This window comes from Brachyhypopomus gauderio, chromosome 11 (assembly GCF_052324685.1).
Source record: "Brachyhypopomus gauderio isolate BG-103 chromosome 11, BGAUD_0.2, whole genome shotgun sequence".
In the NCBI taxonomy this organism is placed as follows: Eukaryota; Metazoa; Chordata; class Actinopteri; order Gymnotiformes; family Hypopomidae; genus Brachyhypopomus; species Brachyhypopomus gauderio.
Genome location: NC_135221.1, coordinates 10,131,792 through 10,153,359, shown reverse-complemented (window position 1 = coordinate 10,153,359; position 21,568 = coordinate 10,131,792). Strand labels below are relative to the sequence as shown.

Here is a 21,568-nt window from a genome sequence, read left to right as displayed (position 1 = left end):
GAGGCTGAGCTGATTGTTGGAGCTGGATGAAATGACAAATGGGCTGCATAGCAGGTGTATGCTGGGAAATGTAGTCATGGAGTGTGAGGGGTTCATGGTTGTTATTATGATTAATGTTATTTGTCATGTCTTATTGTTTTTGATAGGACATTTCCTGAATAATGTAGAAAAGGTTTTCCTGTTGCTCTCTGTGAAACATTGAGTGGATATCTAGTGTTATTCAGATGGTCCAGCAGGGTATGTTATCTGGTATGCAGTGTCAGGGATACAAGGACCAAATATGTTTTATGGACTAGCTCACACAGTCACTTTACTGCACGCAAAAGTATAAGGTACACAATTATTTATGATCTTCGATTATCTACATTGTGCTAGAAGATTTTAACTAAGATAAATAAACTACAAACAAGTCTGCTTTAACAAAATCCCTATGCCCATATCCCTAATGCCAAATATTCATGTAAACAAATGAATTCACTTTTTTTTTATTCCCCATTGATATGGATGTTAATGTAGACTATTTCTAATACCAATTAAATTCATAATCCAAGTTATAATTAGATACAAGATTAGCCTCATTAAAGCAATCCTGATAATCCTCCACTCTTTCTCAGCAGTCCACAGCCTAAGTGCAGAAGACAGCACAAACCACTGAGGTGTGCGCAGGTGCAGTCCTGTGGGACATTTAATAAGCACACACTTCTTCTTCTAAATGGCTGTAGTGGACCAGGATGTGGCCGAAAAGTTTTTGGACAGCAATCCGGCCTTCGCCAAGCAATACTATGACTCTCACTTCCGCGCACAGGTCATCTCGAATCTGCTGTCCACTAGCAAGAAGACAGAGGTGGACACCGGTTCCTACCATGAGCTGAACTCGGTGGAGCAAAGCGAGGTCATCTTTGACATGGTGCGGGACCTGCAGGAACACTTGCAGATGGAGCGGGCCGTGTTCAACCTCATGCGCCACCTGAGCTTCATCCTGCGCGCCGACCGCATGAGCCTCTTCATGTACCGGCAGCGGAACGGCATAGCCGAGCTGGCCACGCGCCTCTTCAACGTCCACAAGGACGCCGCGCTGGACGACTGCCTCGTGCCTCCAGACAGTGAGATCGTCTACCCTCTGGACCAAGGCATCGTGGGACACGTGGCGTGCGTGAAGAAGACAGTAAATGTGTCTGATGTAACACAGGTTCGTCAACCTCTCTCGTACCTTGACAAGAAGCGTGTTTTTCAAATGTGCAAAGCCTAGAAGAAGATATAAGATATAGTGAAGGCCCACTCTGCATGGTATGTAGGTGAGGAACTATGCCGTTCTTGCTGTACAAAATATTAGTTATACCTAAGCAGAGCAGTAGAGGGCACTGCAGGACTGCAAATTCCCATAAGATTCTGGTACACACTGCTATCAGGCTGAAGAGCCATAATATCATTTGCAAACAATCTACCATTTTTGTGCATTAAAAAAATAACAATATTGGTTTTGTACATTCACAGATCAACCATTTGCCAGGTACATATGATGCAACACTGCATTTATATGAACTGAAATGATTGTTAGCGTTAGTTTGAGAATTGTATTTATTTTGTCATGATCAGATCATATTGTGTATTTAAAAGATCACACAGGGAACAGAAGGAAGGATGTGAATGCTATTCCCAGGACCGGCCCATAAATTCCACCTTAATCACACTGATTTATTCTAAAGCACCTAGCCAGATGTGCATGACAGTGGTAAAAGGCATAAAATTCACCTCTCTATTTGATTAACAAGGCACAATCACTTTTGTGAGAAGCACAATGTCACCCTTCCTCTGCATGCAAAACCAGACTACTCATCATGCAAAACGTTTTTCTCTGTTGAACATGACCACTCCAGAGCACATAATCACTTGCAACAAATTGGCTTCCTTTATCTTTGTCGATGGCATTGTGTGACCGAAATCCAGAAGTCCCTGGAAGGCAGCCGTCTAACACTCTGGAAGGCAGCTGTTTCAACACCTCTGTCATCTCCCTTACAAATGACTGTATGGCTTCACCGCACTAGTGCCATAGGATTCTAGAGTGGGGTTTTACAAGCTCACTGTCCTTTGCCTCTGACTGTGGGTGTTACTGTATGCAGGAATAAACTGAGATAATCTCATTTGAATTAGAGCAATCCAGGATTAAATCTAAAGGTCAGAGCCTAAAGCCATGTTCTCCACGTCAGCAGAAAAGCAACCTCTTACTTCTCAGCTCATTCATACTTTATTTTTCAACATAATCTCAAGTCTGCATAATGTGCAAGACATTACCTAAATATCTATTCCAATTAAGGGGAAAAAACAATTGTTATTACCTGCTCAGAAGTGACTGTGTGGGTGAGAAGTCCCAGTTCCCAAAGGTGTAAGGTGTGCAAAACAACCAGGGGAACTTTAAACCCAGACAGTTTTTTTTGTTTATAATGGAAAAGGTCAGACCCCTAGAAAATGTGAACAAACCAGATCCATGTAAACTATTTATGATGTGACAAGAAACTCTCATACAGTTTGGATCAGCACCCCCTCAGAAGTGATGCAACGTACTTCCTAAAGAGTTCTGACACTGTCTCCCTTCCCTCAGTGTTCCCACTTCAGTGACTTTGTGGACACACTGACAGAGTACCAAACCAGAAATGTGCTGGCCACTCCCATCATGAATGGCAAGGACATGGTGGCTGTCATCATGGCCGTGAACAAGATTGACGGCCCCAGTTTCACCGCACAGGATGAAGAGGTGTCTCCTCTCTCTCTCTCTCTCTCTCTCTCTCTCTCTCTCTCTCTCTCTCTCTCTCTCTCTCTCTCTTTCATCCTATGTCAGTTTTTTTTGATAATGTACATCATACTGTCTTTCTCCATCTAACACATAAAATACTGAAGGATCTGAATAAACACTACCATTCATCGCATTTCTGTGTCTGTTTTCTGACCATATTAGTCAGTTAACCTGTAATAAATATCTATTTTGGCAGACGTTGCAGAAATACCTGAACTTTGCCAATCTTGTTCTGCGAGTGTTTCACCTCAGTTACTTGCACAGCTGTGAAACCAGGAGAGGACAGGTGAGATGGCGGAAAACCAGGCTGTTTTTTCATTAGGTGCTGTAACACTGCGTTGGCTCTGGTCTGCTGAGATGGTTGCCTTTACCTCTGCTTCACAGGTTTTGCTTTGGTCTGCCAGCAAAGTGTTTGAGGAGCTGACGGACATTGAGAGACAGTTCCACAAGGCGCTGTACACGGTGCGCGCATTCCTCAACTGTGACCGTTACTCTGTGGGCCTGCTTGACATGACCAAAACAAAGGTGATTTTTTCGAGATACATTCATGTCGCTGCTTGGCCTGGTTTTACACTCTCTTTTTTAATCTTTCCAGTGGACGATGAGCACCTTCAAACGGTCGAAATGTCAAACACGTGTGTTTACAAAAAAGATTTTGACATTAAAACAAAAACAAACGCACTGAGACGGGATTGTCTCTAGATGAAAGAGCATTTTGTTCAGTGTCCTCACCGAGGGGAGTCTGAAGCCTCCCAAAGTCTTAACAGCGTAACAAAAAGTACTGAAAGAGTATATCCCCCTGAAGAATTGCACATCATTAACTATCCACTTCACAAAAACATCTCTTCCAATGCCTCTAGGAGTTCTTTGACCTTTGGCCTGTTCTGATGGGTGAAGTACCTCCATATTCAGGACCAAAGACTCCTGATGGAAGAGTGAGTGTCATCAAATAAACTTTTTGCTAACCTCTACACATTTAGCATTTAAAACCAGCATTCTCGGTCACAAATATGACCTGTGCTGCTTTAGGTTCTGTTTCTTTTTTCCCTCCCATCAGGAAATCAACTTCTACAAAGTGATCGATTACATATTGCATGGAAAGGAGGACATTAAAGTGATCCCGTAAGTTCAGGTTCTGATCTTCTTCTCAGCATTTGATTGCCTGGCTTTTCATTATGACTTTAGAACGAAACACGAAACGAAACACTGGTTTTCACCAAGGGAATCATAATGAGACATAACACACCAATATTTTTTGACATTTTTTTATGTAATCCTGTCAGAGGATATCCTTATGCCAACATGCTGCTTCAGTATTAAAAGCATTTAGGCCACAAGATGCCATGTGTATATGCTCCGTCACGTCTGGTAAATGAGGTGCGTTTGCTGCGTTCTGTAGGAGCCCTCCTGCTGACCACTGGGCTCTGGTCAGTGGACTCCCCACCTACGTAGCTGAAAATGGCTTGGTGAGAATCTGCAGTATTCGCAGACACTTCAGTCATTGACGTCACCTGGAGCGCGACGCCGTTACGGGGGACTGTACAGCTCTCGTGTGCACAGTGATGGGAAATGAAATGTGAATTCAATGACGGGGAGCTGGAATTGTGGGGTGACAGTAATGAATGAAAGCGAGCTGTGTGCTCCCCTCCCCTCTGTCTGCATTACAGATCTGTAACATCATGAATGCTGCACAGGATGAATACTTTGAATTTCAAGTAAGCTCTGCTTTTCTGTATTCTGTCGGTAATCATGAAAAGATCAAACACTGCTTGGATCTTAATCATGAAATAGAGAGCAACCGTGCTCTTGGTTAGTGGCCTTACTATAAAAATACTACTATTACTACTACTACTACTACTATTATTATTAGTAGTTGTATTAGTATTATTATTATAGTATTATTATTATAGTATTAGTATTTTTATTACTAGTATTAATAATTATTATTATTATATTATTATTAGTAGTAATTACTAATAGGTAGTAGTAGAATAGTTAAAGTAGTAGTAGTTAGTTGTATAGGTTTTATAGCAAATAGAAAACATTTTACCATTTTAAATGTATTAACGTTTTGTCAATTGACTACATTTTGTACCCCATCACATTGTTTCACAGAAAGAGCCGCTGGATGAATCAGGGTGGACTATTAAGAATGTTCTGTCACTGCCCATCGTGAACAAGAAGGAGGAAATAGTTGGTGTGGCAACATTCTATAACAGGAAAGATGGAAAGCCATTCGACGAAATGGATGAAACACTAATGGAGGTATTTGTGGGTTTGGTATAGGTAGGCATATCGCGGTTCTGAGTCACAGCTGTATTATTACACAACAGTCTCTGCATTATTTATTTTTGAACTTTTCACCCAGAGCCTGTTATAACTATAAAGAGACAGATTCTGCTGCCATATGCAGAGTCAGCCTGGTAAACAAAGCGACTGGGTCTGTTCTTGACTGCAGTGAGATTAAACTGGGCGAGTGGGTCTGTTCTTGACTGGAGGGAGATTAAACTGGGCGAGTGGGTCTGTTCTTGACTGGAGTGAGATTAAACCGGGGGAGTGGCTCTGTTCTTGACTGGAGTGAGATTAAATCGGGCGAGTGGGTCTGTTCTAGACTGGAGTGAGATTAAACCAGGCGAGTGGATCTGTTCTAGACTGGAGTGAGATTAAACCGGGCGAGTGGGTCTGTTCTAGACTGGAGTGAGATAAAACCGGGTGAGTGGGTCTGTTCTAGACTGGAGTGAGATTAAACCAGGCGAGTGGGTTGGAATCCAAGCTCTTCATCCTGTTTGTCTCAGTCCCTCACTCAGTTCCTCGGCTGGTCAGTGCTGAACCCGGACACTTACGACAAGATGAACAAGCTGGAGAACCGCAAGGACATCTTCCAGGACATGGTCCTCTACCACGTCAAGTGCAGGAAGGACGAGATCCAGAACATCCTGGTGGGTTTCTGCATCATGTGGAGTCCACAGGAACACAACCATAATGAACATCTGAGGATAGATCACCATGCTCTTGAAGATCTCCTTAGAACTCCTTGCAAACCTGCAAAGAGAGCATTTGTTTTATATCTCAGATTGGTTTTTTTAGCAAATATGATATGTATGGGAAAGTGTAGAACAATAATATCAGTTTGATTTGTGGGTTGTGTGGTAGAATACACGCGAAGTGTATGGAAAAGAACCAGACGAATGTGATGAAGATGAGCTGGAAGAGATTCTGGTAAATGATCGAATGTGTCCACCGAAAATGTAATGAGTGAAACACATTTCTATCAATTATTCCCTTATGTGATATTTTATATATCTTTTAGGCGGAGGCTCTACCTGATTCAGAGGAGTCAGAGATCTTTGAATTTCATTTCTGTGATTTTGATCACTCTGAACTGGACCTGGTCAAATGTGGCATTGCAATGTACTATGAACTGGGAGTTGTGGACAAGTTTCATATTCCCCGTGAGGTGAGTTCAGGCTCAAAGCTTAGAATAATCTTATATCCAGAAGTACTTCTATGATTAGTTTAGCAATCCTGCCTCTAAATTTGTTCGTTTGTTTTTATATATACCTTTGCCTAATTGTGGGATATAATGAGTCAGAGGTGCTCTGTCATCCTTAGGTACTGGTAAGGTTCATGTACTCCGTCAGTAAAGGCTACCGAAAAATTACCTACCACAACTGGAGACACGGTTTCAACGTTGGACAGACCATGTTCACACTGCTTATGGTGAGGGATAGTCACTACACAGTAATGCCATGTACATTTGATGGGTATATGTGGTTAATATTAGACCAGCTACATTGCGCCTATGAATAGATCGTCTACGAACACCACCTGTTGACTGCGGAGCTCGAGGTGCTGATGGATTCGCCCTGTGCTGATAACGTGTACTGATCCAGGCTCCTCCCCTTAATACGTAACCCTTCGTGTGGAAAGCATGGCTGTCTAATGAGGCCTCGGGGTATGAAGCAGCTCCCTGCTGCCTCGTCAGCGATCCTAGCGGCCGAGTCATGAGTCAGACAGCACGATGGTGAGGAGCAGGTGGGAGCCCAGCCCTTCATCAGCCCTCGTCACCACCGCTCCCAGGTGTCTCCCAGCCTAATGAGCTCTCCTGAGCCTGGAGAGCCCTGACCCAGCAGACGGCCACCCCGGGTCTGGGCGTCTGGTCTTACACACCTCCACCAGGAGGCCCATTCATGCTCGTCCTGTCATACTTTCAGACAGGCAACCTAAAGCGCTACTACACGGACCTGGAGGCCATGGCCATGCTCACCGCTGGTTTTTGCCATGACATCGACCACCGTGGGACCAACAACCTCTACCAGATGAAGTACGGTCTGCTCACAATTACTACTGCCATGTACTGTCAACATCCCTCAGGTCTCTCTGTGAAATGTGTGAACTGAAACGGTGTATCTCAAAGATGTGCTGTTACAATATGTCTCAATCATATAACGTCAACCATATAATGTTTTGGAGCATTTAATGTTTTGGTGCTTTCTTTTAAAGCACCTCAATTTCCCAAATAATTTTCAAAGGTCAGGGAATCCACTTGCAAAGCTACATGGCTCTTCCATCCTTGAGAGACACCATCTGGAGTTTGGTAAAACTCTACTAAGAGATGAGGTAACCCAAAACTTTAGATACTTTTCAGATTTTCAAAGCTCCTGCTAACACTCCTGTGGAATAGCTGCTTCACATCCCTATCCTTGTGAGCCCCTGTCTAATCAGGGCAGCCCAGCAAGATGGCTACCTTTTCTTTACTGCCACTAGGCAGTGTTTCTTCATCTTCTGTGATCTTTTCAGGCTTTGAATATCTACCAGAATCTTAACCGGCGTCAGCATGATATCGTCATCCATTTGATGGACATCGCTATCATTGCAACAGATTTGGCTTTGTATTTCAAGTAAGGATACTGAATATTATATACAGTTCCTATGGTGTGTGAATACTGAATGCTACAGAAAGAGTAAGAATATTTCTGGGCAGTTAGTGCTTTACAACAGTATATAATCCCCCAAATTAACTACTGCATTAACTCTAATAGTATTCATTTGAGTCCAGCTGGATACGACCACAGCAGTGTTAAGCACTGGACTCTTAAGCACTAGACATTTGGCTATGTGCCCCTGGGATGTTGGTCTTTATGTGCAGGAAAAGGACCATGTTTCAAAAGATTGTGGATCAATCCAAAACATATGAGTCTGAGGAAGAATGGACCAAGTACATGATGTTAGAAACAACCAGGAAAGAGATAGTCATGTAAGTACTGACTAGCGGTGTACAGCCGAATTAGCTCCCACTGGTGTACATCTGGATCGACACGAACACTATAGGTGTCCATCCAACACAGGATCTCGCTCTGCATGTCTGCACATAAGTGCAAGTCAAATTTGCCAGACTCGCAGCAAGAGAAATCCGGTGCGGTGCAGTGATTGTTCGCCTTACGGATGTGACGGATATTTCGTCTTATACTTCTTGCATAGCGCGTTCTCACTTTATGACCATCATAGGTACCCCACTGAGTTCATTCATAACCACAGCATGGCGCTGGTGATGTTTCCACAACAGGGCAATGATGATGACTGCTTGTGATTTGTCTGCCATCGCCAAGCCCTGGGAGATCCAGAGCAAGGTATGGCAGTTCTGTGCATAATGTAATTTCGCTCAGCAGGCCAGATTCCAGCGCCTCTGTATGGGAACAAGCCATGAGTGCACAGAGAAAATATCCTTGCTGCCATGCGATATGCTGTAATGAGTCTCGCCTCTGTTCCTATGGTAATGTGATGATTTGTTTACACTGCGTTATCTGACGCATTTAGGACGCTGTGGCCTCACCCGTTCTTTGAACTTGTGACATGAGATTTTGACACGTCTGAAAGCTTGCTCTTTCTAGCGATTCTCTAGTATGCATTAAAGTATGTAGCCAAGCCAATGGTAACAATTGGACAGGACATGTTAGCTTAATTAATTAGTGATTACAGTTCAGATGTGCCAACGCCCCAGCAAAAGAACTTGTCTGGGGTCAAACTATTGTACTTTTGTCCTGCTGAGTTATTAGCCCAAATCTGCAGTCTGTGGAGATCTTAGGCTAATAAATCCCACTGAGTAGCCAAATTGATAGCGGTGTCACATTAAAAAGCTCACTGAAGCCCAGGGATCACTTCAGACAGATGGTCTTTAACACTTTTATTCATCTGATATATTCCTAACATTGCGTATGCAGGGAGCAGCTTAGCATATGTGTAAGTTAACGCGAGCGTGCCCGTGTCATCCTGCAGGTGGCCCTGTCTGTGGCGGCAGAGTTCTGGGAACAAGGTGACTTGGAGAGGACCGTCCTCGAGCAGCAGCCCATCGTGAGATATTTTGTGGAATGATGAGGCAGAGGGAGGAGGAGGAGGAGGAGAAGGAGGAGAAGGAGGAGGAGGCAGAGATAGGAAAGACAGAGAAGAAGAGGGAGTTGAGATTTCCCATGGGCCACGTAGTGATGTACTGCCCATTATGTGGAGCAGTGAATCAGAAAGAGCGGTCACACTGGTCCAGTCAGCTGCAGTCTTCCCTAACTCCCCTATTTTACACTACGCTGACTCCAGATCCTTTAATGTTGAGCTCTTCAAATTGCTGTCACATGGCTACTAACTTCAAGCCCAACAATTCTGAGCAAGGGGAAAAAAATAGCTGTTTTTCATGCCATGTTTCATTCTCACATAAGACTAATGAAATTCTGTGTGTTCTCCAGCCCATGATGGATAGGAACAAAGCAGACGAACTACCCAAACTGCAGTGTGGTTTCATTGATTTTGTCTGTTCTTTTGTGTACAAGGTGAGCTACTCTATTTTGATAAGTCCATGCAGTACTTGAGTGATTAAAACTGGATTTTTTATTTATCCGGATTGGTCTACACATGGACCTATTTACAGCTGTGACCATAATTAAGAAACTGGTTAATTATTTTATATACAAATGGTGCATGTTATTGAATGGTAACATGACTTGTAAAATACTGGGAGGATGTATTGTTTTAACAGATTTACAATGTCATATGTCGCACAATATCTTTTCTTTTCTTGATGTTATGGAATACGTTGAACTGGAGTTCACCATACCTAGCATGTCAAGAGAATGCCAAGAAATCATTCACTAGTGCGCCATCACGATTCCACAAGCTAACTCGAGCAGCGTCAACAAAGCCTTAGACACATCTCCATCCCATCCCTCATTGTCAACACACTCGCCTCCCTCTTTCTCTCCTCCTGCAGGAGTTCTCTCGTTTCCACGTGGAGATCACGCCCATGCTGGAGAGGCTGCTGAACAACAGGAAGGAGTGGAACAGCCTCAAAGAAATCCACGAGGCCAAGATGGCTCAGCTTGAGGAGGCTAAGAAGGCCAAGGAGGGTGCAGTGGGCGGGGCTAAACCTGCTGCCAACCCAGGTGAGGGCAGAGGTGGGGACTCGAGTCACATGACTTGGACTCGAGTCAGACTCGAGTCATTAATATTAAGACTTTTGACTTGACTTGAAAAAATATTCAGAGACTTAGACTTGACTTGGACTTTTACACCAATAACTTGGGACTTGAATTGGACTTGAACCTGTTTACTTGCAAAGACTTGATTTTTTTTTACCCCAAATCTAAATTTTAAAACGCATATTAATATTTATAAAGTGTGCCCCATTAATTTCATTTCCGTCCTTCTGACGCAGACCGGCGTTACACCAGATTCTGTGACCGTCGAGTTTTGTGACCACAGGGGGCGCTATTTCACAGTTTCTGTTCAGAGGCACAAACGCTTTACGAATGCTACGTAAACTACGCCGATGCACTTTCTTTACTCGTTTTGTTGGTGTCCACGAGCCAAAATATGACAGATGTTTATATTTACATTTATCGTCTCTTAATTACATAAATGTACTTAAACAAGATTTACCATCCCCTCACCATTGCAGCCAACAAAGAAATCATGAATGGGATGTACAGGTGAGCCTTTTTAACTGGGGTCACCAATTCTGACGGCAGCCATCAGAATATTTGACCCCACTGAATCTCCAGGTAACAATAGTAGCCTACACCGTGACCCCACAATAACAGAAAACAATGAAAAATAACCCTAACCTTTTATTAGTCTATATTTAAACATTTTATCCAAATGTTTAGAATAACCATTCGTAATGACAGCATCTTGCTTACGATGAAGCTTGCTATTTTCGTATAAAATGATGTAACGAAACATTCTTGTTTAAGTACATTTATGTAATTAAGAGAAGATAAAATGTAAATGATCTGTCATCTTTTGGCTGGCGGACACCAACAAAACGAGTAAAGAAATGCATCAGCGTAGCATTCGTAAAGCGTTGGTGCCTATAAAAAAAAAAAAAAAAACTCGAAAGGACTTGAAATTCCAAGTTTCAGACATGGGACTTGACTTGACGGTTGCTTGTCTTGACTCGAGACTTGACTTGAGTTGACTGTCTTTGCTTGAGACTTGACTCGGGACTTGAGGATAAAGACTTGGACTTACTTGAGACTTGCAAAACACTGACTTGGTCCCACCTCTGGCGTCAACAAAACACCTTGCATGCAAATGTTCATTTCAAATATTGCCCTGAACCTGTCAGCATGGTGTTGAAGCCAAACAACATATCGATCCATACAAACTGGAATGAACTAAAAATCTGTATACAGATATTGCCGATGTGCTGGTTTCATGCTGAGAGGAACTGAGAAATGTTCTTTTGCTTATGGAGCAAAACCTAAGTAGACACTTTGTGTCTAAGAGACACTTGATGTCCAGCCTCTGCAAGTTTAACCTCTCTTCTCTGTCCTCTTGCAGCAAGCAATGGACCAGCCACACAGTCTAAGACCTGTGTCCTCTGCTAAATCGTACAGGGCCCACAGCAGGAATTTCCAAATATACAAAATGTCTCGGTTAGCAAGATTGAATTATTTTCACATTTAAGACAACTAACTACTTTTTAAGGTCATGCTTAGAAGTTGACAGTCTGATGTAGGTTACTCCATTTTACAACGTTGAAGCTTTACAATCATACTCGAATACAACACATTAATACCCTCAGCGTGTAAACATGTAATGTTGGAGATGACCGTCTGGACGTAGCTCCATTTGCTAGTTTAATTGCTGTATATTAAGCTTACACTTATCTTTCACATATGTGGTCGATCACAGTCGGAAGTGCTGAAACTTAAAGAGAATCGGATAAAAACCTCTGGCCCTGTTGGCGCTCACATAACCCATCAGTGCTTTGTAGATTTTCTGCAACAGCAGATTTCTGCCCAGCAGAAGTTCCACACTTGATTGAGCTTGTGTGCTTGCTAACCGTCCCACGGGAGACACCCGTAATGATTTTCCAAAACCCAGCATGGTGCGGGTGGGGGTGGTGGAGCATAATTGAGTGGGAAAGCAGGCAGGCGGCTGATTGGGCGGCAGGAAGTACAGGAAGAGAGGGGTCAGCCGTGACGCACCAATCAAGCAGCCGCCGCACGTCAGCAGGGTGTGACGTCATGACTCGTCGGAATGTTTTTACCTCAGTGCTGCGGTCAACTTTAGTGGGACACGTGTAGCTCCTGAACCTCGTGATATCAGCGTGCTCACACACGCGAGCACCGATGGCCCGTGTGGGACATGCTGAAGGCAGCCTCGCCCCCGAGACCTGAATCACAAGACAACAGAGCGGCAAACCGCCACTGGAACAACGCGGAGTGCATCATCATGTTCTGTCTAGCTGATCTTTCATCCTGCTACTAGGAGAGCTGAATATCCAACAGTGGCCATTCCCTTCTTTCCTGCTTACGCTGTGATTCAACATGTTGCTGAGAAGGCCAACTTCACACTCCCACCAACCTTCCACCACACACACCCCCCATCCGCTCTGGCCGAGGCCATTTCCTCATATTGACTGCGGTGATGATTTTGTAACTGTGACTGCATACATCATTTAGACTCCCGTACAGGAAAACGGAGCGAGGACGTTTCTCAGAATTAATCTGTAAACACAGGCAGCCATTACCAGAGTACCGTGGTCATTAGGATATTTTTTTATTTTCTGGAGGCAAATAGATGAATATATGTAGTTTGTACAGTATATGAGGATCAGTTTCTACAGTTTAATAATGTAAACAATCTCTGAAAAGAAAGGTATTCAGTTCAAAAGGAAGCCATCTCTTTTAAACTATTTACATGAATTAAAATATAATTTATAACATCAGATTTCCACCATATAATCTGTGAAACTAGATTTTAACAATTCAAAAATACTGAAATGCATTTGTCTCCATTCTCAAGACTTATGAAATCACACAATACAAAGAAAAACACCATTAAAGACATCCAAACTACACAGCATATAAATAAAAAGAACAGACTGAAAATAAAACCAATATATGTAAAAATATAAAATCTTACTAGCAGTATTTACCATATACCAAAAACTAAGTTAAAAAAGGAAAATCATAGTAATCATCTGATAGTTATTAGATGTAAAGACACAATCAACAGAAAAGAAATAAAGAATTCGATGTATGCCCCATGATGCGACTTTCCTTCCCCCAAAAAGACAAGGTCTTGAAGCAGCAAGACTATGACCATCACTGGCTTCTTGGACACGGAGACCTCAGAGATACTCCGATAGCTGATGGTGGGGCAGTAAAAATGTCGTGGAATGGGAACAAATTTGGAGAGTCAGCACAGACATGAGGATGGGCGGATTACTAGGAGTGGTGACCGAGAGGGCACGGTCTGCTGCTCAAGCACTGTGAGAAGATCGGAGATGTGACATCATGGTTTTAAGTGACAATGGGGGTATTTATGTTCAAAATCATCAGAAGAAGCACACGTACACACACACACACGTGTGTATACACACACACACACACTAAATGAGGGCCAAGCAAGCTCGTCATAACATTCGATCGTGAGATGGACTCGATGCTTAACTGCACCTTTCTGGTACAAACATCAAATATACTTTTTGGTCAGGTCATCTCAAGCTTCTGTAGTGATTGCTGAAATGGAGATGTATTGCATTTGAAAAGGCTTCCTTTTGGAAGTTTCTTCTTTTAGTTTGATCATCTCAGTCTGTACATTATAGATTGACACTATGTTGAAATGTATTGAAGTACTTTCAAATGCTCAATAAAATGATCAAAGATCTCTATAAGAAATTATATCATCTATATAGTTATCTACACAAACCCGAATACATATATATTATATATGTACTGTATACACCTTTGATAATATGGCTGTATTGAAAAAGTTACTTAAGAAAACAGATTGGAGTTTTAAAGGACAGTAGACAGTTATTAATAAAAGCTAGCGAGGTGTGTGTTTTTTTTGTTTTGTTTTCCTCTACTGGTTTAAGGCTTTCCTTGGGAGACAGGGCTCTCGGAGTATTCCTTGGGAGACAGGGCTCTCGGAGTATTCCTTGGGAGACAGGGCTCTCGGAGTATTCCTTGTCGGACACACTGGTACGTATTAGCATTGCCCAACAATCCCAGACTTCAGCAGGCCTACAGACACGCACGCTCTCGCACACACACTCACACACTCACGTGCGCACACGCAACCAAGTCATACGTGTTCACAAATACTGCATGACAGTGCAGGGGGATTCAGTAGTCCAAGCAAGGACCAGTCAAACCAGTATGGCTGCACCCTGCTCCAAGGGGACTTCACTTATGGGAGCTTTGTCTAGTGGACACGTTAGTGGACATTTGAGAAGTACACACCACTTCTCAGTTGTGTATTATTTCACTGCAACTTACAGTAAAGGATCTCATTTCAAGGACTGCCCCAATAAAACAACCAACCTCTTACCTCTTAAATAAAACCTTCCGCTCATGAGAAAGGCTCTGTTAGATAATATGTATTGCATCTTAATTCCATTTAAAAAAGAAATTACTTAATTACAATTATTTAAAAAATGAAGAAAATATTTCAATAATTTCTAAAGGGACACTTTTTACAACAGCGTTCGACTTATGAAGCCATAATTCCCTTCTGTATCTCCCTGTATTGCTCAATCTTGCATCACCAGACACTTGCATCATCAGGTCACCTTTGCCCTCCACACCCCGACAGGCCTGCTTCTGAACACACACGTGGACACGTCGCTGTACAGCACACCACCACCATGTTTACATTACACACAGTGCTATGTACATATTATATAGCTATATATATTTATATATATAGATCTATATATAGCCATGTAAACCGGCACATTCTCTCACTTTAGTAGTATACATACTTAACACGAACATGAGTTTTATTTTCAGGATCTTTATGGGTATTTCGATGACTTGGCACACTTTGGTGCTTTTCTCTTTTTTTGTGTGTGTGTTTTTCTTAACGAGCATGTGTATGATCCTTCAGGACCCCTGGAGCTCAGGCCAACAAGGCGCGTCCTGCCAGGGGAGCCTCGCCAGCGCGTAAGGCGTCTCGTACGTAGTGTGTGCGCTCAAACAGAGTCACAGGAGGATTCAGTGATGTAAACATTCGGTTTCCTGGTGTGTTTGCTGAGAAGGCGATTGGGCAAAAGGGTGAGAGGAGGGATAATGCGTAAGGGACACGCGCACATACACAAGAAGCACAAAGCTCTGTTGCACAAGGGCCTCCGGGCTGGGCCCCGGCCCCCACAGAAACAACACACAGACGAGGGAGCAAAAAGACTTCAACTCCCAGCACGCAACGGGGGGCCGAGCCAATCCCTGGACCCGACAAAAGACAAGGACAGCACACCTGGCTACACGTGGATACATTTTTACACTTCAAAAACAGACACGGAACGATTAAGAGTTTGAACTACGAGGAAAGAGCTAGAAAAAACCCGCAGATCTTCCCCTATTAGGCAGGAGGGGATAGAAAAACTGAGTGTTTGCGGAAAGAGGGAGAGAGTGTGTGTTGAAGAGAGGGAGATGTAAACAAGGCAGAGACACGCTGGTATCTCTTGGGAGCTTCGGAAATATCTTCCTCCCAGATTTCCACCACCTTTCTCTCTAGAGCTACCCACAGCAGGGGCTTTCAGGCGCAAAATCGATATTCCATCACAATATTCCAACGGAATGACATGGCTACCGACTGGATGTTCCATACTCCAGGTCAATTTGCACCACCAGACTACGAAAACATCCCAAACTAAGACAGGGCAGAATACATTCAGATCTTGAGGGTTACATTCCCCACCTCAGACGTAAAAAAAAAAAAAAAAAAAAAAACAAACAAAAAAAAAACACCACCCGGTCCATCGTGTTCGTGGCAGATCTGAGTGTTTCTTTTTTTCTGGATGAAACAGCCTGTCGTTTTTTAAAATCGGGCCACTCTCACGTCTGAGGGCGTCTGCCTCGCAACACCGAGGCATCCGTGTCAAGATTCGGACGTGAGGGGTGACGTCGGACGGTGCGGCTCGGGTGGAGGTTTCCCGGGGGTCCGCTGCTCGCTGGCTGAGGCAGGGAGCGATGGAGCCCTGGCAGAGGAAGGGGCCGGCGAGAAACCCTCAAACACTACCTCGTCTGAGTGCATAGATGAAATAAGGAAGCACTACAATTACAAAACAAACAAAACAAGACAGATTTTTTTTCCTTTTTGATTTGTAAACTCTATGTTGTCAGGAGTTTTGAGGCCCCTCTACCCCCTTTTCTGTAACACACAGTTAAATACGCACAAATGTTTGTTCATATAAAGCAATCATTGTTTATACACTTTTAAGTGACAGTAAAAAAAAACAAACAAACGAGACCAACAAAAACAAAAAGAACACACGCACGCACACACAAACACACACACATCACCATGACCAAACAGAGAGAGAGGGTTTGCTACAGCCGCTCAGTATCGGGGACGGCCACCTTGCAAACACTCGCGCGAGTGCGTTCATTGTCCTTGCGTCTCTCTCTGTCGCGGTTCTGTTCCGCGGGTTCGTCCTCGCGCCCCAGGTGCCTTCAATCCTCAGTAAGAGGGAAAAAAAGTCTTTCCTCTTCAAAAAACAAAAAAAAGTTTCCGAATCTAATGTTCAAAAATGTAAACATGAGGCGGAGTCTCAGCTGGGGTTTTGGGGAGGGGGTTGGGGGGGCGGGGCCTTGAGGACCTCGCACCCACACGCATCAACGATGCAGGCTCCTCTGAGCCTCCTTGAGGAGCGTGTCGAAGTCCAAAGCATCGTACTTGCTCTTCACCGGGCCTGGTCCCGCCTCATCTGCAGGAGCAAACACAGCACCGTTAGCGACAGGCCCTGCTGTGCTAAACCATCTCGCGCGCTGAGGTCTTTCATTCAGCAGCTCTCCAGACAAACTTGACAAAAGAAACTTATATATATATATATATATATATATATATATATATATATATATACACAAATACCAAAAACTAAAAAGTACCTCAAAAGAAAAAGAGAATACCGTCTACTGTAAAAGATTCGGGTCTCTACTTCCCCGCCTTACTTAGTGATGTTTATGTGGTGCTCTTATATGGACTGCTTTGATAAATATGGGCCAGGTCAGAGTGTAGAAGCTGAGGTGTCTTCACCAGGAAGAAGAGGCTGACTCCTCTGTGCTCGTACCCAGATCGATGTAACGCTTCCTGCCCAGCCTGCGGACGCCGCTCCCCGTGTGCTGACCCGCGTGCTGACCCGCAGAGTCCCGCCTGGGCCTGCCGCTCAGCTCGCTCGAGGTCTGCCTCAAAGTGATGACCCCACAGCGTTCCCTACACACACGCGCACGCGCACACACACACACACACACACACACACACACACACAGGTGAGTGTGCTCTGCTGCTAGCCCTACTCAGGAAAACGGCAAAGTGGCTGGGCTGGATCTGGACCTACTCGTCTTTGACGAGCACCTCGCAGTCCTCGGGCCGGCCGAGGGCCCGGAAGCGTCTGCGCAGCATGGCCTGGGTGACGCCGCTCGGCAGGTTGTGGATGTAGAAGACTTGGCACTTCTCCTGAGGGTCCAAAACAATGCACAACTCCAAGATCGGCCAATCAACTGCAAAGTGAGTCCTGCAAGCTCGTATCCATTAGTTATAATAGATAATAAACCCCTATAACCCAAACATAAACAATGCTCAGAACTTCACTTACCACATTATCCTCTTGACCCTGGGTACAGCGGTTCCTGGCCTTGTCTTGATGGCACGTCTCAGAACTCTCACAGCTGGGGCAGGCAAAGAGAAGGAGGCCGTTAGATTGCAGCGCTAAAAACACATCCCACGTGATGGGTATACAAATGCCCCGGGGGGGCAGGAACGGGCCCCGTACTTGAGGGAGAGCTGGTGGCAGGGGGAAGGCGGCTGGCAGGACTCCGGGGACTGGGCCTCCGGCTCAGGGCTGGGTGAGCGTGCGGGCGACGGTTGTCCGGTCTCCTCCGGGTCCCCGAGGGCCGGGGGTGAGCTGGCCACCAGGCCCCCTGGCTCCCCCCTCTCGCTGCCCGCCCCCTCTCGCCTGGCTGTAGGTCCGCCCCTCTCCCCCGTGTCGTCCTCCGTCTCCGGGCCGTCGGCGTGGCCGGCGGGAGACGGGACTCCGGCCGCGCAGCGCTTGCGGTTCTGGCCCAGGTTGAGCAGGCAGTAGTCGTGGTCTCCGTAGGCGCGCTTGGCCTGCCCCTCCCCCGCGTGGCCTGCGTGGCCCATGCGGCGTAGTTGGGCGTACAGTTCCGTCTGCTCCGGAACCTTCCGCGTGTGCGCCCGGCCCGGACACGCTCCTTTGCCCAGGGGCTCGGCCTTGAACAGCTCCTCCTCCACAGGCTTGTGGGGGGGTGTGGTGGGCGGGGTGAGGCCTGGAAGACAGAACACACACCAGCTTCACCACTCACGCAACAGCTGCCCTGCACGAGTGAAGACCCCCCATCAATCCCTACACACCGTACAGAACACAGGGGCCACGAACCAGACCCACGACAAGGGAGTGTTTCATGAGCCAACGAAGCTTATTATAATATATATATATTTATTGCATATAAAAAATCAGTAATTTCCCTTTTCACACATGGGAAGGGAAATTAATATCTTAAATAGTTTGGCCAAAGAATTTGATTATGCTGTGTACATTGCTTATACAGGAAGGCAGCGGTACGAGTCAACATGAAGAATTGAGATGTACGTAAGCAACACTACACTATTTGCTATGTAAATGTCATGTCCTGAAGGAGCTTAGGTAATGGAGTGGCGTTCCTGTAATGGAACACTGAGGTTCATTACTCATTTAGATCCCGATCCTTCCCTGTAAAGGCCTAGTCCATGTGTGCCATGTCCCCCACAGCATGCCTCTGTTAGGCAGCAGAGGGGCGGGGCATGGCAGGGAGGGGCGGGGCCAATGTCTGGGGGCGAGGCTTTACCTGCTGTGCCACACAGCTCCACGCAGAGTGTCTGCTCAAAGGGCCTGCTGCCAAACTGGGTGTCTCTGATCATGACAGAAAGAGGCAGAGAGAGGGGGAGAGAGAGACGGCAGAGTAAACAACAAGGCTCTTGAGAAAGGCAGAAACAAGAGAGAGAGAGAGAGAGAGCATGGAGAGAACAGCTGATTCATAACATAAATGTCAGACTGAGTACTTGAAAATGTCCATGTTTGGAAAAATGGATGATATACTGAGTTTACTTAGCGGCAATTATGAACTATGATGTATTGGCTATGGATCTTTCAACAACAAGAATCTATAATTAGTAAACCAAACTGGCTCTGGGTTATTTATAGACCAGTGTTACCATGAGAAGCCAGCAGAGTCTTTTAGGACATTAAAGCTGTAGTGTCATTACAAGACTTTCGGAAGTCATTTGGGAGACGTCCAGGAGCGTCGTAAAGCTTTAATCCTGGATGGGCTCCAGCATTCTAGAGTGGATATGCGAGGGGATGGTGAACACACACCCTGTTGATTTGGGAGTCAGCGGCAGACAGAGGCAGGCGCGTTTCTCTGCAACCAGAAAAAGAAAGACCAAAATTAGACACCTGGTCAGAGATTACCGCAGATAATACAGTAGGTGTTATTAACCAGCTCTGCATGTGCACAAACACACACACACACACACACACACACACACACACACACACACACACACACATCTGTGAGTCAGGAGACAGGGGGAGGGGAGGAGACCCAAGGGTTTGCTCATCACACCTGCTGCCCTGCCGAGGTGGAGATGCTGCTTCCTGTCTCTTACCGTTGTTGTAGCAACGCTCTGGGCTTTTGGGGCTCTTCTGGGGACTGGCCTCCAGGCCGCTGTGGTCGGAGGGCGGGTCCGTGGGCGGGTGCTTGACCTGCCCCTCCCCCTCGCAGGACAGTCTGGCGCAGCAGGGCCGGCGTTTCTTGGCGAAGTGGCTGGGGTAGGAGGCGAGACGTCGGGAGCGGCGCACGGAGAAGGAGCCTCCTTCAGGTCCTTCGGGACTCTTGGGACGCTTGGCGGCGGCCTGCGGGCCCTCGCCGGCCGGGTCCTTGGGCTCGGCTTTGGGCCGGCGCGGGGAGGAGGCGTGGTCGGGCCCGTAAGGCGGGCTGTGCAGTCTGTAAGGCTTGCTCACGTCGAAGGCCGTGACGGCCTCCAGCAGCTCCTTGAGGAGGGAGTGGGCTCGGATCGCCCTCTGCCGGGCGAATGGGACCCTGGGCCTGGGGGATGGGCCCTGCGGGATGGGCCTGGGGCAGCTGGGGGGCGGGGCGCGGGAGGGGGCGGGGCCGTCGGCTCTGGCCCTGCGCGTCACGGACTCGCGCTCCTTGCGGTCCCAGCTGGCCTGCTTGCGCACGGGTAGGCAGTACGTGTGCATGTAGCGGATCAGCTCCACCACCGAGTGGCGCTCTTTCTCGGAGGCGAACTGAGGCTCGGCGGGCTCGGCTGGCTCGGCACACACGGAGCTCTCAACCTCACTGCTGGATGAAGACTCCTCCTCCTCATCTTCCTCTTCCTCCTCCTCCTCTTCAGAGTCGCTGTCCTCGTCCTCCTCCTCCTCTTCATCGTCTTCGTCTTCCTCAGTGTCGGCAGACGGCAACTCCTCGGCATCGGGCTGCTGCGTGGTGGTGAGGTGCCGATGGAGTTCAGTGCAGAGTCGGCCAGCCGGCCTCACGGCACGTGGCTTCCTCTCCACCAGACACATCTTTTCACTCTGGAGAGCGGGGGGGGGAATTGGACAGGCAGACAGGGAAGGGATAAAGACAGAGTGAGAGAGATGGAGAGAGTAGGAGAGGGAGAAAGACAGGGAGAAAGTAAAGGAGAGGTCTATTGGATTCGATTATATAAAAAGAGCAATGGTAACTTAATAGAGCTGATGAATCACTACACTGCATTTTGATGAAGGGCCACTGGCCTCGTTGCCTGGCTGCAAACTCTCTGACCCAAGTCATTTTAAACAAATTGCTAAGCCCAAACAACTTATTCACTCTGAGGGAGTAAACATCCTGTCTGAGGAGGAGGGGAAAACGTCCCGTCTGAGGGGGAAGGGAAAACGTCCCGGTGTGTGGGGGAGGGGAAAGCGTCCCCTCTGAGGGGGAGGGAAAACGTCCCGGTGTGTGGGGGAGGGGAAAGCGTCCCGATGTGTGGGGGAGGGGAAAGCGTCCCGATGTGTGGGGGAGGGGAAAGCGTCCCGATGTGTGGGGGAGGGGAAAGCGTCCCGATGTGTGGGGGAGGGGAAAGCGTCCCGGTGTGTGGGGGAGGGGAAAGCGTCCCGGTGTGTGGGGGAGGGGAAAGCGTCCCGGTGTGTGGGGGAGGGGAAAGCGTCCCGGTGTGTGGGGGAGGGGAAAGCGTCCCGGTGTGTGGGGGAGGGGAAAGCGTCCCGGTGTGTGGGGGAGG

The 21,568-nt window shown here is 46.3% G+C and overlaps 2 protein-coding genes across 3 annotated transcripts in view; one reads left to right on the top strand and one right to left on the bottom strand.

Moving 5' to 3' along the window:
• The first annotated feature begins 627 nt into the window (after positions 1 to 627).
• pde6a (phosphodiesterase 6A, cGMP-specific, rod, alpha) lies at positions 628 to 13,822 on the top strand. Its single transcript, XM_077021843.1, has 21 exons — positions 628 to 1,189; positions 2,600 to 2,752; positions 2,988 to 3,077; positions 3,176 to 3,316; positions 3,652 to 3,726; positions 3,849 to 3,913; positions 4,191 to 4,257; positions 4,459 to 4,506; positions 4,907 to 5,056; positions 5,587 to 5,730; positions 5,945 to 6,010; positions 6,102 to 6,248; positions 6,404 to 6,511; positions 7,006 to 7,115; positions 7,324 to 7,411; positions 7,592 to 7,692; positions 7,941 to 8,048; positions 8,358 to 8,421; positions 9,068 to 9,142; positions 9,526 to 9,609; positions 10,047 to 13,822. Exons 1-21 carry the CDS (start codon positions 713 to 715, stop codon positions 10,299 to 10,301), a joined length of 2,616 nt encoding a protein of 871 aa, XP_076877958.1. The 5' UTR covers positions 628 to 712; the 3' UTR covers positions 10,302 to 13,822.
• A 101-nt stretch (positions 13,823 to 13,923) lies between these two features.
• ppargc1b (peroxisome proliferator-activated receptor gamma, coactivator 1 beta) overlaps positions 13,924 to 21,568 on the bottom strand; it is a 37,303-nt gene continuing 29,658 nt past the window's right edge. The window contains exons 5-12 of one of the 2 annotated variants that reach the window (XM_077021842.1): positions 19,955 to 20,885; positions 19,662 to 19,707; positions 19,135 to 19,199; positions 18,063 to 18,576; positions 17,886 to 17,958; positions 17,628 to 17,746; positions 17,327 to 17,503; positions 13,924 to 16,997 (exon numbers count right to left, since the gene is read on the bottom strand). In XM_077021842.1, coding sequence (XP_076877957.1) covers position 16,997; positions 17,327 to 17,503; positions 17,628 to 17,746; positions 17,886 to 17,958; positions 18,063 to 18,576; positions 19,135 to 19,199; positions 19,662 to 19,707; positions 19,955 to 20,885 — 1,926 coding nt within the window. In that variant the 3' untranslated portion in view covers positions 13,924 to 16,996. The remainder of the gene's footprint in view (positions 16,998 to 17,326; positions 17,504 to 17,627; positions 17,747 to 17,885; positions 17,959 to 18,062; positions 18,577 to 19,134; positions 19,200 to 19,661; positions 19,708 to 19,954; positions 20,886 to 21,568) is intronic. The other variant, XM_077021841.1, reaches the window with a different exon arrangement.

What these genes read in the sequence shown, in the direction of transcription:
- pde6a (XM_077021843.1), top strand. Translation starts at nt 713, where the DNA reads ATGGCTGTAGTGGACCAGGATGTGGCCGAAAAGTTTTTGGACAGCAAT. An exon ending in GAGGACATTAAAGTGATCCC is followed by an intron (nt 3,914 to 4,190) that starts GTAAGTTCAGGT and finishes TGCGTTCTGTAG; the next exon opens with GAGCCCTCCTGCTGACCACT. An exon ending in ATGAGCTGGAAGAGATTCTG is followed by an intron (nt 6,011 to 6,101) that starts GTAAATGATCGA and finishes TATATCTTTTAG; the next exon opens with GCGGAGGCTCTACCTGATTC.